We start from the raw sequence: 17,343 nt of genomic DNA, 5'->3' as shown, positions 1-17,343 counted from the left end.
GAAGGCAGGCAGCAGAAGGGACATCAGAAACCTCTATGTGGATACTGAAGTCCCGAAGGATCTCTGTAGGCATTGAGAGAAAAGGAAAATGAGAAAAGGATCAAAATGGTTAAAGAAGTTGGAGGTGGAACCTGGGGGCGGTAGATGACAGCTACTAGAATGTGGAGTGGGTGGTAGAGGCAGACGATTCAGGCTTCGGAGGAAAGGAAAGAAAGGGATGGGGGAGGTGGAATGATGCTAAAGCAGCACTGGGGCGCGAGAAGGGGCCCAACACCTCCTCCTTTCCCAGTGAGTCGGGGGAGTGGGAAAAGATGAGGTCTCCCGCTCTGGAGAGCAGGGGAGATTGTGGCATCTGGGGAGGGCCAGGTTTCAGTAATGGTGAGGAGGAGTGACAGACAGGAATAGGTCATTCATTATCTTTCCTATCCCTGTAGACAATACAACTATACTTCCTATCTCACAAGCCCATAAACTTGGGGTTATACTCAACTCAGCTTTCTCATTCAACCCACATATTGAATCTGTCACTAAATCCTGTCAGGGTTACCTCCATGACATTGCTAAAACCCACCCTCCTTTCCTCTCCATCCAAGTTGTTACTACGCTGATGCAAGCATTGATCATATCCCACCTTACCTACTGAATCAGCCTCCTCACTAACCTCCCTGTAATCTTGTCTCTCCCCACTCCGTCTTTACTTCACTCTGCTCTCTGGACCGTTTTGCTAATAAACAGTTCAGTCCATATCATATCTCCCCACTCCTTGAGAATCTCCAGTGGATGCCCATTCATTCAATAGTATTTATTGAGCGCTTACTATGTGCAGAGCACTGTACTAAGCGCTTGGAATGAACAAGTCGGCAACAGATAGAGACAGTCCCTGCCGTTTGACGGGCTTACAGTCTAATCGGGGGAGACGGACAGATGAGAACAATGGCAATAGAGTCAAGGGGAAGAACATCTCGTAAAAACAATGGCAACTAAATAGAATCGAGGCGATGTACATTTCATTAACAAAATAAATAGGGTAATAAATATATACAGTTGAGCAGACGAGTACAGTGCTGAGGGGATGGGAAGGGAGAGGAGGAGGAGCAGAGGGAAATGGGGGGAAAAGAGGGTTAAGCTGCGGAGAGGTGAAGGGGGGGTGGTAGAGGGAGTAGAGGGAGAAGAGGAGCTCAGTCTGGGAAGGCCTCTTGGAGGAGGTGAGTTTTAAGTAGGGTTTTGAAGAGGGGAAGAGAATCAGTTTGGCGGAGGTGAGGAGGGAGGGCATTCCAGGACCGCGGGAGGACGTGGCCCAGGGGTCGACGGTGGGATAGGCGAGACCGAGGGACGGTGAGGAGGTGGGCGGCGGAGGAGCGGAGCGTGCGGGGTGGGTGGTAGAAAGAGAGAAGGGAGGAGAGGTAGGAAGGGGCAAGGTGATGGAGAGCCTCGAAGCCTAGAGTGAGGAGTTTTTGTTTGGAGCGGAGGTTGATAGGCAACCACTGGAGTTGTTTAAGAAGGGGAGTGACATGCCCAGATCGTTTCTGCAGGAAGATGAGCCAGGTAGCGGAGTGAAGAATAGACTGGAGCCCATGCACCTCCACTAACAGAAACTCCTTACCCCTAGCTTCGAGGCACTCAGTCAGCTCACCCCCTCTGACCTTACCTCACTGACCTCCTACTACAGCCCAACCTGCACACTTTGCTCCTCTAATGCCAGCTTATTTAATATGCCCCCTTCTCAACTATCTCGCCACCTACTCCTTTCCCAGGTCATCTCTTTGACCCAGAATTCTCTTACCCTCCATATATATCAGACCACCACTCTCCCTACCTTCAAAACCTTATTAAAATCACACCTCCAAGAGAACTTCCCTGATTAAACCCCCTTTTCCTCTACTCCCTCTCTTTCTGCAGTGCCTATGCACTTTGTAATAACAGGAAGAAGAAAAAGAATCATCACCACTATTATTATGGCTTCTGTTAATTGCTTACTGTATGCTAAATGCTGAACACAATCCCTGTCCCACCTGAGGAGTCACAGTCTATTGTATTCTCCATCTACTGAGGCCCATAGAGGTTAAGGTTCTGGCCCAATGTGGGCCAGCAGCTGTGCTGGGCTCTTGCCCCATGCTCTTTCCTTCTACATGCTTCCTTCCTCTCAAGCCAACCTGCTTGTCATCATTCCTCCTGTCACCTACCTGTTCCTCCTGTCCTCCCTTCTGCTTGGAACTCCCTTCCATTCACACCTGGCAGACCACTGCTCTCCCCAGCTTTTTAGCCTTTCTGAAATCACACCTCCTTTGGAGACCTTCCCTGACTAAACTCTCATATTCCCACTCTATTCCCCCACTACCACCACTTCAGCACTTGGGGACTCACACTCTCCCCACCTCGAAGCACTCATATACACATCTTCCCCTCGACATCCGGCTCCAATCTCTTCCACCAAACAGCATATGGCAGCCGGAGGCCTCCCTATTCTTCTTATATCAAAGTGCAAGCCCTGCAGCCTAGAAGACAACCTGCAGCTGTCATTTCCTAAATATTAGGTGCCACGCTACCCTCTCCACTGCAGCAGGATCAATCAATATCATTTATTGAGTGCTTAATGTGTGCAAAGCACTGTTCTAAATCCTTGAGGGAGGAAAAGTCAGGGGGTAGACATGATCCCTGGGCTCAAGGAGCTTACAGTCTAGTAGGGGAAAGAGACATTTAAATAAATTTCAGGAGGGGAAGCGACAGGGTATAAGGACACGTACGTATTTCCTGTGGGGGTTGATGTTAATATCAAAAGACTTAGAAAGCATGGACCTAAGTGCACAGGCAATGCAGAAGGGAGGGAGAATAGGCGAGAGAAATGAGCTTAATTAGGAAAGGCTTCTTGGAGGAGATGTACTTTTAGTAATATTTTGAAGATGGGGAGAGTGTTGGTCTGTCATCTTTGAAGTGGGAGGGAGGGTTTGAGGGTTGATGGTGTGTGTGTGTGGTGTGTATGTGAGAAAGACAGAAAGAGAGAGATGTGATTGAAGCACAGTAATTAGGTTGGGCTCAGAAAAGCAAAGTGTGTGGGCTGCATTGTAGTGGGAGAGAAATGAGGATAAGTATAGAGAGAAAATTGATTTAGTGCCTTACAGCTGATGGTGAGTTTATGTTTGATGCGGTGATGGATAGGTAGTCACTGGGAGATTTCTGACGAGAGGGGATATATCTGCAAAAAGAAGTTTTAGAAAAATTTCATGGGCAGCAGAGCAAAATATGGCCTGGAGAGGCTGGTGGCAGGGAGGGTGATGCAGTAGTCGAGATGGGATAAGACAACTGCTTGGACCAGTAAAGACTGCAGTCTGCACCTTGCATTAATAATTTGTTAAACTGAATGCTCTTCGGCATATCGCTTCATGTGATCCCGATGGGCTGGACAGATAGTCTCCTTGTGAAGAAACACCCACGGGGCCCCAGGCGAGACACCTTCTAAGAACAGAACACAAAGTAACTGTAATTGATAGATTAGAATAATTAGGTGGAAGAAGCTCGATGCAGGTATAGTTGGCCCGAGGGACCTTTTGGCCTGGGGATGCCCAGGCCGGTCTGTTCTGTTAAGGACCTGAACCCCAAAAGGGACTGGTCATCTTGCGATAGGAAATTCTCATTGTCCCGTGTGTGATGGCTTAAATAGTGTCACAGATCTCATCGGCCCCGGTTTGAGGGCTTAACAGAAGTAGGATCTGTTGCGCTTGATGTTTTTCTGTAGGTTAATAAATGTTTTCTTTCTGTGATTCTTAATATCATGGTTTATCCCATCGGTTAATCTGAGTCACGAATCCCCCCATCCCTAATTGACTCTACTGGGATGTAACAACCAGAATGGTGACAGATTGGATGGAGAGGAAGGGGTGGATTCTAGACACGTTATGAAGACAGAAATGATGGGATTTGGTGACTGACAATATGCAGGTTGAAAGAGAGAAACTGGTCAAAGATGAAGCCAAGATTATAGGCTTTTGAGACAGGGAAGATGATGGTGGTGTCAACAGTGATGGGAAAGTCCTAGAAGGGCAGGGTTCAGTGGGAAGATGAGGAATTCAGGGTGAAGGAGCAGCATGGGGCTTTTCATAATTTTTAGAATATCGGGGTTGGAGTTCTTGTATTTATTGTGTAGCTACTGTGACTCTTGGATTAAACTGCTCTGCCTGAGTGACGAGGAGGGAAGTACTGTGGCCTAGCAGAAAGAGCATGGACCTGGGAGTCAGAGGACCCGAGTTCTATTCCTGGCTCTACCCTTTGCCTGCTGTGTGACTCGGGGCAAACTGCTTAACTTCTCTGTGCCTCAGTTTCCTCATCTGTAAAATGGGGTCTAAAACACCTGTTCTTATTTAGATGGTGAGTCCCATCTGATTAGCTATCTACCCTAGCATTTAGTATAGTGTTTGACACACGGTAAGTGCTTAATAAATCTCACTATTACTATAACTGGTATTACATTTATTTTTGTCTTTGTCTTTATAGATTGCTTTCTTTCTTTATTTCACTTTTCCTGTGGGTCTATCACTAATCCTCCTTTCCCCCATCCTCATTCTTACACTGTGCGCTTCTTGCGAGGCAAGGACCTAGTCTACTTTTAATCTGTGTACTTTTCCCCAGAGCAGACTGCAGTGCTTTGAATGCAGTAAGTGTTTAAATAAATACTACAAGTACTATTTTTATATTCTATTGCTCCCCAGTCTGTCTTCCCCACTCAACTGCAAGCTCCTTAAGGACAGAGATTAAGCCTCCTATTTCTACTGTACTAACCCAAGCATTTAAAGAGATCTGCACGGAGTAGGTGCAAAATAAATACTATTGATTGATTATACAGCTGAATGCAGCTGGCAGAAATCCAGGCACTGGACCGACTGACTTTTCAAATACACTATATCCTGCTGGAATTCCGTTCTCTCTTCTGCTTCCAGCTATTTCCAGCTCTCTCACTGACTTCCACACCCACAACTCCCATCAACCGCTCCAACCCTTAAAGGCCCTCCTGAAGCCCCAACGTCCCCACCACTTGCCTATGGGATGGGATGATCTCACCATCTATTCTGCGAAACAGAAATCATTAGGCATGAACTTCACAAGTGTTCTCACCATTTTACTTCCCCCTCTTTCTCTTCCTCTCCAGCTGTTTCTCAGGAGGCCTCCCACCTGCTCCGTATAGCTACAATCTTTTCTTGTGCCGTTATAAATTAATCAATAGTATATTCGTGGAGAGCCTACGGTGCACAGACTACAGTACTGAGTGCTTGGGGAAGTACAAAAGAATTAGTAGGCATGATCCCTGTCTTCAAGGATCCTACAGTCTAACAGGGAAGACAGAGACTAAAATGAATTACACATAGGAGGAAGCCTCAGTCCAAATCTCCTCCTGCTTCATAAAATAACTCCCAACTCTCATGCCTCTTACTTACTCTCTTACTCTTACTCTCACTTACTCTGTTTCCCCAGTTGGTCAATTAGAGGTATTTATTGTTTACTGTGTGTAGAGCACTATACTAAGCAGTTGGGAGAGTACAATTCAACAGAGTTGTAAGTACATTCCCTGCCCATGAGATTACAGTATAGAGGGGAAGAAAGATACACATTCTGAATATGTACATAAGTGCTGTGGGGCTGAGGATGGTGTGAATATCAAGTGCTTAAAGGGTCTAAGTGCATAGACACAAAATGGAGAGGAAGTCGGGAAAAGAGGGCTTGATCGGGGAAGGTCTCCTGAAGAAGGAGTGACTTTAGCAAGGCTTTGAAGGTGAGGAGGGGTGTGGTTTGTCATGTATGAAGGGGGAGGGAGTTCCAGGCCAGTGGGAGGATGTGGGGAAAGGGTCAGTGGCGAGACAGATGAGATCAGACCTCAATTCCCTCATCTGTAAAAGGGTATTAAGTTGGTGAGCCCCATGTGGGACATGGACTGTGTCCAAATTGATTAATTTGAACTACTCCAGAGATTAGAAAAACTGCTTGGCAAATAGTAAGTGCTTAAGAAGTGCCATAATAAAAAATAACAAAGACAAAAACAAAAAAAACATATTGGAGAACCATGTGGAGTAAGGAGATGTGCAAAATGATGCAGGCAGCAGAGTGAAGCATGGAGTGAAGAAAGGTGAGGTTGGAGGCAGGGAGTTCAGGGAGGAGGCTGATGCAGTAGCAAAGTCAAGTTGATGTAAAACATGTACGATTCCTTTCTCTTTCATAAACTCAGGGTAAAGATTCAGGTTCCCGAATTCAGTTTTTCTTGAAATCAAATAATCTCCTTTTCAACACTTTCCTCTATACGTGAAGCTGCCTTCCTTGATCACTCTCCCTGATCACACCTCTTCACTCTCAGATCTCTCACTCTTTTCTATTCATTCTTCTTCTCTGTTCTCAGTCTCCCCTTCTCTCCCCCCCTCTCCAGCAAGTTACTCCCAGATCCGAACACTCGTGTGATGGAACAACATTTTGTTTCTTTCCACACTGTCTTCCATCACTCCCAATCCTGGGGTCTCCTTCGCTTAATAATAATAGTAATAATGATGGTGTTTGTTAAGCGCTTACTACGTGCCAACCACTGTTCTAAGCGCTGGGGTAGATACAAGGTAATTAGGTGGTCCCACTTAGGGCTCACAGTCAATCTCCATTTTACAGATGAGGTAACTGAGGTACAGAGAAGTTAAGTGACTTGCCCAAAGTCACACAGCTGACAAGTGGAAGAGCCAGGATTAGAACCGACAACCTCTGCCTCCCAAGCCCATGCTCATTCCACGAAGCCACGTTGCAATTCTCATGGGATGGCCAAGATCACATTTTCTGATACTCCATTCTCAGCAGCAGTGCATTACAGATTTTAACAGACAATTTTTCCACCAAGAAACTGAACACAATGAAGCGGCCTAGGAGGAGAGTCCAGAAATAGACCAGAATGTTAAAAAAAGATTTTATCAAACAGGCCATGACTTCTGATAAATGTCCCTTGTTCAACAGACACAAGAACCAAGACAATTGGGTTCTGTCTTTTTCATAATGTAGAGTACTTAGGAGATGATAAAAAGAAAATCTACTGGTGCCACTTTGGATACAAAAGGAGCACTGCATAGCTACATTATATTGGTCTAATCACACGTTCTTTAATTTCAGCAAGGTTCAAGATATATCTCCATTAATTTACCAATGACGAGCAAAATGACCATACTTTCTGGCACTCAGGTTTGCCCTAACATGAGGCAAAAATAAGGGAGAAAGCCAGGAAGGGACAGATAACAACATGGAGTACGGCAATTCGCACACAGTAAGTGCTCAGTCAATACGACCGAACGAATGGATGGATCTAGACTGTGCTCACTCCCTAACCCCCACCCTTACACACGATAACACATATATAGCCACTAGCCACCTAAACATACATGCACTGACATGCTCCCCCCCCCCACCCCGAGACACACACAAACTGATCTACACTCCCGCACAACACACATATATATGCTAACCTGCATTGATGGACACACACGTCTATTCAGAGACCCATACTTCCCTCTACATGCACAAAGACACACACTCCCTGAACCACACTGCAGCACCCACACAAAATATTCACTCACACTGCTGCACATAAACATGCGTATATATTCACTGACCCACTCTATCCCCCCCGACACTCACCCACCCACACTACCCTGCACATATACACACACACACATTCACCGTCCCACTCTGCCTGCACGCACACATATATATACACTGATCCACAGTGCACCACAAACATCAGGCATATGCTGACCCACGTCATCACCCCCTGGCACTGTCCTGGGTGACTTACATGGTCAGTCCGACAATTCCCATTCACATTCGCCCCTGCACCCTCCTGCTGATCCAGTCCCAAGTGTAACATCCCCCGGCTCCCCTCCACACACACACACAGCGACACCTATCTCGAAAATGCTGACAAAAACGCAGCCACACAACCACCCTTATTGAAGCAACCACAGCCAAGTAAAAACATTGACTTCTAAATCGTTCTTTAGAAAATCTTTCACAATAATTCTGGATTGGTCAACTGGCAAATAGGGTTCTTTGAAGGTGGCTCTAAATGACACATTTTAAATATACACTGAGAGGCTCGTTGCATGAATGATTTTCATTTAAATTACACTGTACTCTCCCACATGCTTAGTACAGTGCTCTGCTTAAAGTAAGCACTCAATAAATATCACTGAATGACTGATCAATGACACTATTTATTCAACACCTGCTTAGGGTTGCACGCTGTATTAAGCACTTTATGGAGGTAGCCGCTATTATCCCTGCCCATAGAGTGCCTTGAATCACTGCCAATGAATACTAAATACTATCATCCTTCTATAAAACATGTGGCAAAAGACAAATTACTTTCATTTGTGGGGAAGTTTCCCCTTCCTCTTGAAGATGACCGCATCTTTACCACGTCTCTTGTGGTCCATTAAGATCTCGGGCCCGGAAACATTGTGATTTCTTAAAAAGGAGTGATTTGACCCAACCACTCCAAATGAAATGAAACAAACTATTAAAGCAAAAGGTGAAAACTCACCTGATGGAGGTCCTTATCCAGGGCGTACTCAGCAAAGTAGCCTGGTGCAGCAGATGATGCTCTAATGGCTTGCCACAGTTTGTAGCGACAACTCCCCATATAATGAGACTTGACTCCAGGAAAATGACTGTAGTTTCTAAACACAAATGCTTTCAGTGGGGTTCCTCTGCTGACAATGGTACTTACTGCAGCTACCTGGAAGGTGGAAAAGAAAAGAGACATCAAATTAAATATCTGCAATTTATCTATCCATAATTTGTCTATATTAACTTCTGATGACCCCTCTAGACTGTAAGCTCCTTGTGGGTGGAGAACATATGCTGTCTTGTGCTCTCCCATGCGCTCAGTACAGTGTTCTGCCCACAGAAAGCAATCAATACCATTGATTGACTGATTGATTGATCAAAAGCCACATTAGTGGCTTGAATCACAGAAATTTCTCTTAAATCTGCATTTGGACACTTTCTGGCATTGGTTTTTGTTGTTTTTTTTCACCAGAAAAAGATTTCATTCATTCAATTCAATCATTTTTATTGAGCGCTTATTGTGTGCAGAGCACTTTATTTAGTGCTTGGAAAGTACAATTCAGCAATAAAGAGACAATCCCTGCCCACACTGGGCTTACGTTCTAAGGTGATCCACTATGGAAAATACAAATACTCTTTGAAGAGCACAGTATATTTGAGAAAGAAGTTATTTTGGTTTCATACTTGGCTGGTGGTTCTTGCCAGTGAGTGGGAAGTGGGATTTGAAGGATGGGCCTGGATATGGAGAGACAGCAGGAAGGCAGCAAAAAAGGAAATCCATTTCTGGCTTCTAGACTGTACGCTCTTTTATTTTTGGTTCTCCTATTTTTGTGACTTTGCCCCAGGAGGAGGGGAGCCACTTTCTATGGAGACATGGTTTGAGGAAGGAGCAGCTCTTTTTGAGCGGAAGTTTCCCACTAGATTGTAAGGTCCCTCAGGGCAGAGACCGCGTCTCCTACCTGTAATATACTCTCCCAAGCACTTAGTACAGTGCTCTGCGCACAGCAAGTGTTCAGTAAATACCCTAAGCAGTGTGGCTTAGTGGCTAGAGCATGGGTCTGGGAGTCAGAAGGACCTGGGTTCTAAACTGGCTCCAAGTCTGCTGTGTGACCTTATGCAAGTCACAACTTCTTTGGGCCTCATTTACCTCATTGGTAAAATGAGGATTAAGAGTGTGAGCCCCCTGTGGGACAGGGACTGCGTCCAATCTGATTAACTTGTATCCACCCCAGTGCTTAGAACAGTGCTTGGCACATAGAAAGCACTGACCGAGTACCGTAATTATTACTATTATTTTATCAGCCCTAAGACTGAGGATAAAAGAAGGTGAAAATGACCAGTGCCCAGAGCTGAAAACATCCAAAAGGACTGCCCATCAAGGGACAGCCTTCTTATCAGCACAATGCTTAACAAATACCATTACAAAAGCAGCGAGGACTCTTCGACTCCCATATGCCCTGTGAGTTCACTGTTAGAAGAGTCTTCTTTGAGGATGAAGGACAACAACATATAGACTCATATTTAGGAGCAAACAAGGAGAGAAGCAGTTTGGGTGGGAATAGACAGAGAGAAGGCAGGAAGTGAAGAACAAAGGGGTCAGTATATGTGTAAGACCGAGGCGAGGGGAGAAAGGTCGGGAAAGGAGATTGGGAAGGCAGAGCAGGCCATGGCGAAGCCAGCGGGGAGCTGGAGGCTGGCATTCAGAAATAAAGCTGCTCTGGCCCCTGTGGCCCTGGGGAATGTCCGGACGAGCTGCTCAGGCCCGCTGTTTCCCTTCCCTTCCTGGCATCGATCGGTCGATCGATGGAATTTACTAGGCGCTTACTATGTGCAGAGCACTGCACTAAGGATTTGGGAAAGGACATTACAACACTAGAACAGACTCGGCTGATACATTCCCTGCCCACAGACATTCTGCCTGCTTACCATCATTACCAGCAAACAGTAGCAGCGATACAGGTGGGACAGCTGCGCTGGAGCCATCTCAGAAGCATGAGTTGGGGAGAGTGTGTTTGGCAGAGAGAGGGTGCTATGGCCCTGAGGGCCTGCCCTAATAGGCACAGGGCCCGGAGCTACCGATAGACCAACCTTCCAACCTGGTGGGGGCCACGTGCAGTGTGGTTGGCAAGGAAGGGGCACCAGTCCTGGGGCAAGGGCAGCTTCTGGTCTAGCTCCCCAGCCCGGTGACAATGAGCTAATAATGGCAGTGGTACCGGAAGAGATGGGTTGATAATGGCAGCAATGTAGCAGGAAGGGTAAGCTAATTTTTTGGGTGCGTACTCTATACAGAGCACTGTACAAGGCACTAGAGAGGGTCGTGACTAAGACAGAGTCTCCTGTGGAAAATGAGAGCTGAGCCTCAGCCCTGTAGAAGCCAAAAGGACTGAGAACCTGCGCTTTGGGATTGAGAGCAAAAGAATCAATCGGTCGATCGTATGAACAGAGCACTTACTGTGTGCAGAGCACTGTAAGAGACAGTCTCAAGTGCCTTCTTACTTTTCTCTCCCTCCCACCTCTTTTCTTTGCATTCTTCTCCTCTTCACCTCCTTTCCTTTCCCCTTCACTCCTTTTCTTCCCCTCCCTCACGGCCCCATCCCCTTGATGCTCGACTCTAAATCTGCCCCGAAACTTGAGAAGAAAAGCCGGTGGCTCTGCATAATACATGTCTGCACTGTGTGTTTGGACTAGCATGTTGTTATGGAGTTAAAGTAACTCTGATCTGATAACACAAGCCTGTTGGTTATGGCAAGGACATGGACAACAGGACAGGTGATTCAGTCAGGCAGTCAATTGTATTTATTGAGCGCTTACTGTGGGCAGAGCACTGCTTGGGAGAGTACAGTATAACAGATACATTCCCTACCTACATGAGCTTATAGTCTAGAGGATTTGTGGGTATCTGCAAGATCTCAACCTGTTCTCCAGGTAGTCGAAGACACTCCGTTGACAGAAGGGTAGCAAATTGCTGGATGAGGTAAAGAGAAGGACATCTACAATGATCAGGGTTCATGTAGATTCTACCCCAAGAATACACTGAGAGATGATGACTGTTCAGTATGGAAAGACAAAGCCTGCTGCGAAGAAACGTACAAATCCTCTAGGGAGTGGACGGGGGAAAAAATGTGTCTGTTATTCACCAAATACCACACCACGAGGACAAAGGAGTACCCACTGAAGCTTGAAGCAAGTAAGTTCAAGACACAGAGAAAGAGATTGTTCTTCACACAGTGGGTGGTAAACATATGGAATTCACCACCCCTAGAAGCTGTGCAGACATACAGCATCAATATTTTCAAAGGTTTCTGCGAATTCACAGAGTTGGTGGAATGCCAGAGAGAAACATAAGGAATAAACAAGTCCCCCTAAAAAACCGAGGTATATTCACCTATCACCACATCATAACGTATCATGAGTTTACAAGAAAATGAATGATAGACATCTATTTAAAGAGATAGATATATGAATGATAGGAAGATGGGTCAACAAAAAGACAAGTTAGGGATTTAACAAAACTAATCTTTTAGTTTTGAAGCTATGCACACCTCAACCCAGAGATCTGAATGATTTACAGTAGCCTACTCAAACAGGTACTGTTATGGTGATGAGAAACGGGGTGACAGACAATAAGGGAGGCAGAGGAAACATTAAAACGAAGCCGTAAGACAATGCCTCAGTCAATCTGGAACCCTGGACTATAGACTAGGAGACAACTGTGGCCGATGTCGTCAAGCAGTGAGCCACTCTTTTTGATCAGAGGTTCTGAGAGAATCGTAAGAGGAAGAAGAGAAAGTGAAGTCTCAGGTGCTGCAAACAACGAACTCAACAGTGTAATCACGGATGGTTTTGGCACGTGGACCATGTGATAAGTCCTTCCTTGGTTTTTCCGGCTGGCCTTCACCATCATTGGCATCGTCTCGAAATTGGAGGGGCTCTTATATAGTGCATCTGGCAAAATTTATGGAAGTGGAAGGCAACCACCGAAGAATAGCAGATGCCCTACCCACTCCCCATCCCTGAAAGACTAGCTGGTGCCATGGCCAATTCCAGTGGGGTCTGTACAGCTTGCCAAGGAGTGCCAGGTGAACCGGGAGCTGCAGCAAATTTCCCGACTGGTCCATCTAGGTGCTTGTTTCCAGACTCCACGCATGCGACACTGCAGAGCTGGAAGTAATTTGGTAGCGGCGTTGCAGGAGTTACGGCTTTCTGGAACTCCTATTTCCCACAGAGGTGGGATGTATGGGGAGAGTGGTGAAGGCTTACTGGTTGTGCAACACAACTTCCTCGGTTTTCTTTTTCATAAGCTTCACTGCGTGTTGCAGTAGCATCTATTGAGTGCAATGAATTGTACTAAGCACTTGGGATGTAAAACAGAAGCACAAGAATCTTACACTCAATTGGAGGAGACAGAAATAGGAATATTCACAAGCAGTGAAATCAGAAAAGAGAAAATGAAATGTGCAATCAGAAAGACATTCACAAGCTCTGAGAATGGGCATGAATATAAGGGAAAGAGGCAGCTGATGAGTTTATGAAATTTGGAATACAAATAATTAGCCGGGGAGGGCTTGCTTGGACGAGCTGAGATTTGAGAGGGGTTTTGAAGACAGAAGAATTCAATCTGCCAGATTTGTGGGGGGAAGGGAGTTCCAGGTGCCAGGGGAGAACCCGAGCAAAGGGACAGAGGAATGATCTCCTTCTTGCCAAATCCAATACCCTCTAATCCATCGTAATCTTCCTTGACCTCTCAGCTGCCTTCCGACAATGTCGACCAGCCCCTTCTCCTGGAAACATTATCCAACCTTGGCTTCACTGACAATGTCCTCTCTTGGTTCTCCTCTTATTCTCTTATCTCTCTGGCCACTCATTCTCAGTCACCTTTGCGGGCTCACCCTCAGTCTCCCACCAACTGTGGGGGTCCCTCAAGGTTGAGTTCTGGGTCCCTTTCTATTCTCCATCTACATACACTCCCTTGGAGAACTCATTCGCTCCCATGGCTTCAACTACCATTTCTGAGCAGACGATATCCAAATTTACATCTCCAGCCCTGATCTTTCTCCCTCTCTGCAGTCTTGCATTTCCTCCTACCTTCGAGACATCTCTATTTGGATGTCCTCCCGTCACCTCAGGTTTAACAAGTCCAAAACAGAACTCCTTATTTTCCCACCCAAACCTTGTCCTTCCTGTGACTTTCCCATCACTGTAGACGGCACCACCATCCTTCCCTTCTCACAAGCTCACAACCTTGGTGTTATATTTAACTTCTTTCTGTCATTCAACCCACATATTCAATCCATCATTAAATTCTGTAGATTCCACCTTCACAAAATCGCTAAAATCCAGCCTTTCTTCTCAATCCAAACAGCTACCATGTTAATACAATCACTTAAACTCTCCTGTCTTGATTACTCTATGAGCTTCCTTGCTGACTTCCCAGCCTCTTATTCTCCCCACTCTAGTCCATACTTCACTCTGCTGTCTGGATCATTTTTCTACAAAAACATTCAGGACATGTTACCCCACTCCTTAAGAAATTCCAGTAGTTGCCCATTCCACCTCTACAAACAAAAACTCCTCACCAGTGACTTCAAAGCACTCAATCACCCTGCCCCCTCCTACCTCACCTTGCTACTCTCCTACTACACCCCAGCCCACACACTTTGCTCCTCTGATGCTAACCTACTCACTGTACCTTGATCTATCTCGCCACCGACCCCTCACCCACGTCCTCCCTCTGGCCTGGAACACCCTCCCTCCTAAAATCTGACAATTACTCCCCGCTCTTCAAAGCCTTATTGAAGGCACATCTCCTCCAAGAGGCTTTCCCTGATTAAGTCCCCTTTTCTTCTTTCTCCCACTTCCTTCTGCATTGCCCTGATTTGCTCCCTTTATTCATCCCTCGTCCCAGCCTCATAGCCCTTAGGTACGTATCTGTAATCTATTTATATTAATGTCTGTCTCCCTCTCTAAACTGTGCTCACTGTGGGCAGAGAAATGTGCCTGTTTATTGTTATACTGCATTTTCCCAAGCACTTAGTACAGTGTTCTACACAGAGTAAGCGCTCAATAAATATGATTGAATGAATGAATGAACAAGCTATGCTTGGGGTACATTCAAGAGAAGGGGTTGGGCAGAGTGAAGACTTCAAGCATCAGACTACCTAATGCCCACCTCATTAAGATGGAGAGGGTTGGCGGAAAGCCTAGAGGCTAGTGGAAAGGAGTCGTTCCTTGATGTGGGGCAGAGGGAAGGAGGGAAAATGGAAAACCAATGGAAGGTTTTGGGGAGAAGGAAGAAGGAAGATGATCAGGACACCAGAGTGGAGGCTGGAATGAAGGAAGAGGAGGTTGGAGGCAGGGGGCCTATTGAGGAGGTGATACAATAGATCAAGTGTGACATGACAAATGCTTGAAGATAATGGCTGTATAAATGGAAGAAAGGGGCAGATCTGAGAGATGTTACTGTGGAAAAATCAGCAGGTTTTAGCAGTATATTAGATGTGAGAGCTGAATAACCGAGAGCTGTTGGCGATGATTCCAAAATTGCAGGCATGAGTCTCAAAGGAGGAGTTATTTTCAAGGGAAATTGAGCAGTTGGGAAAGGCGGCGGGTTGAAGAGGAAAAATGGAAAGGTCAGTTTTATACATGTTGAATTTGAGGTGCCAACGACCCGCTCAAGTGGAAAGGTTCTGGAGGCAAGAGGAGATTTGGGATTGGAGCGTGGAACAGGTCTAGAGGAGAAGATTCGTGAGTCTCCTGCAAGAGGTGGTAGCTGGAGAGGTATGAGTGGGTGAGGTCCCCGTGAGTTAATGCAGCGTGAGAAAAGTGAGGGACTCAGCAGAGAGCCTTGGGGGACTTCCAGTAAGGGCATGAGAAGCCAATGAATCGGAGAAGGAACAGCTGGATAAGTAGGAGAGTCGGGACAGTCCTGAGTATGCCAAAAGAGATCTTACAGTGTTCTAAGAAGAAGAGGGTGATCCTTGGGGTCAGAGATGGTCAAAGAGGATTAGGACAGAGTAGAGAGCTCACTGAATTTGGCTCTGAAGAGGTCATGTGACTTTGGGAGACTATGAACTCGGGAAGTGAGAGGAGCAAAAATTCCCATGTTGTGGTTGGAGAAGGAAGATGTGCATGGAGGTGTTATTGGTGGGGAGGAAGTGAAATGTTGTGGAGGAGATGTGGGTCATATACTGGTTTTATCAGCCACACTCACCACATTGATTCATAAAAGAAATATCAATCGTCAACAGAATTTATTAAGTATTTACTGTGTGCAGAGCACTGGAAGAACACAATAGGATTAGGAAACGCAATCCCTGCCTTCAACGATCTTACAATCTAGTGGGGGAGGCAGACACGAATAAAATACAGGTAGGGGTAGCAATCAAAGGATATACAGTTAAGTGCTGAGGGCAGGTAGCTAAGGGACACAGATTAAAGTACATATGTGACACAAGAGGGAAGGGAATATTGGGTGGGTGGATGCGAGGTTAGTCAGGAAAGACTTCCTGTAGGAGATGTGATTTTAGTACGACTTTGCAGATGGGGAGGGTGATGATCAGTGGGATGTGAAAGGGTATGGAGCTCAGGGCAGGGCTTGAGCAAGGGAACCACAGAGAAAGACAGACAGACAGAGAGGGGAAGATCTAGTAACATCGTCTAACCCAAAGGGCAGCTACATACATAGTCACAATAAAAACTCTACCTGACATCTTATCAGATGGAAAAATTCAGAGATAGGAATATCTTAATAATGGAAGGTGCCCAAATTTGGGCAAACCTGGTCAACGGATGGCTGGTAGAAAAGGAATTTAAGTCTTCTCAGAGAAGTGCAGCTGCCTGGGGTATATGTAAACATTCTCTGTTAATCTAATTTGCAGTCGCTTCAGTTCTCACCCAGAGGTGTGTTCCTCTGGTTTCAAGCTATATCTTCATCAATTTGCCAGTGTGATTCACAAACAATTATTTTCCTCAAGTAACTTAAAGTACACCTTATCTCCCAATGCACTCGGCAAATAGGTGACTTTGATCCATGTGTGATTATGTAATGGCTCCTGCACAGACCTGACTCCTAAATATTCAGCATATATGACTGGTCATCATTTACTCTTCCCCAGGCACAGTGGATAGCAAGCTGTTACTATATATAGCTCTGTTTTGGGATCAAAGATCACGGTGACACTTCTTACAATCGTAAAAGGAATTCATAAAATCATTTAGTTGTCTCTAATCTTCAACCAATCCCTTGCACATACTGAACTACTTCTGGAAGCAGACTGATGATCTAAGCAGTTGGGTCAAATCCCGACCTTCAAGGAGCTGACAATCAAATGAAGAAGACAAACTAGTTACAACCAGAGGGAGCAGGAGGAAGAGCAAGGATATCCTTAGCAGTAACAAATGGGAAGAGGAAATAGATGAATAAATGAATCAATTGACAGTAGTACCTGAAGCTCAAAACCTATGTGCTGTGGGAGGGAATAAAAACACAAATCCTAAGGCTGACTGTTGGGTTGATTCTACTTCGGATGCTGGGAATTAAATGGAAAAAGTTTACTGGAGAGGGTGATATATTTCAGGTGTACTCTGAAGACGGAGAGAGCTGTGATATGGCAGACTGAAGAAGAGGGAGTTCTGAGCAGGGCAAACCGTGACAAGCAAGAGGCCGGGGTGGGGGAGTCGAGAGCCAGCTGCCCTTCAGAAGGTAAGTGAGGGAAAGAGCCAATGTGTAAGATGAAGAAAGCTAGGGGAGAGGCTTGAAGTCAATGG

General features: G+C 45.7%; 1 protein-coding gene across 3 annotated transcripts in view; it reads right to left on the bottom strand.

Annotated features, from left to right (window-relative positions):
- The window catches only part of PNPLA8 (patatin like phospholipase domain containing 8), a 75,136-nt gene that overhangs the window by 16,146 nt on the left and 41,647 nt on the right, over nucleotides 1-17,343 (bottom strand). For all 3 annotated transcript variants that reach the window (XM_029073572.2, XM_029073571.2, XM_039913199.1), the window contains one exon: nucleotides 8,552-8,746. In XM_029073572.2, coding sequence (XP_028929405.1) covers nucleotides 8,552-8,746 — 195 coding nt within the window. The remainder of the gene's footprint in view (nucleotides 1-8,551; nucleotides 8,747-17,343) is intronic.

The sequence above is a fragment of the Ornithorhynchus anatinus genome, chromosome 10 (assembly GCF_004115215.2).
Source record: "Ornithorhynchus anatinus isolate Pmale09 chromosome 10, mOrnAna1.pri.v4, whole genome shotgun sequence".
Lineage (NCBI taxonomy): Eukaryota > Metazoa > Chordata > Mammalia > Monotremata > Ornithorhynchidae > Ornithorhynchus > Ornithorhynchus anatinus.
This window is presented reverse-complemented; position numbering and strand designations above follow the sequence as displayed.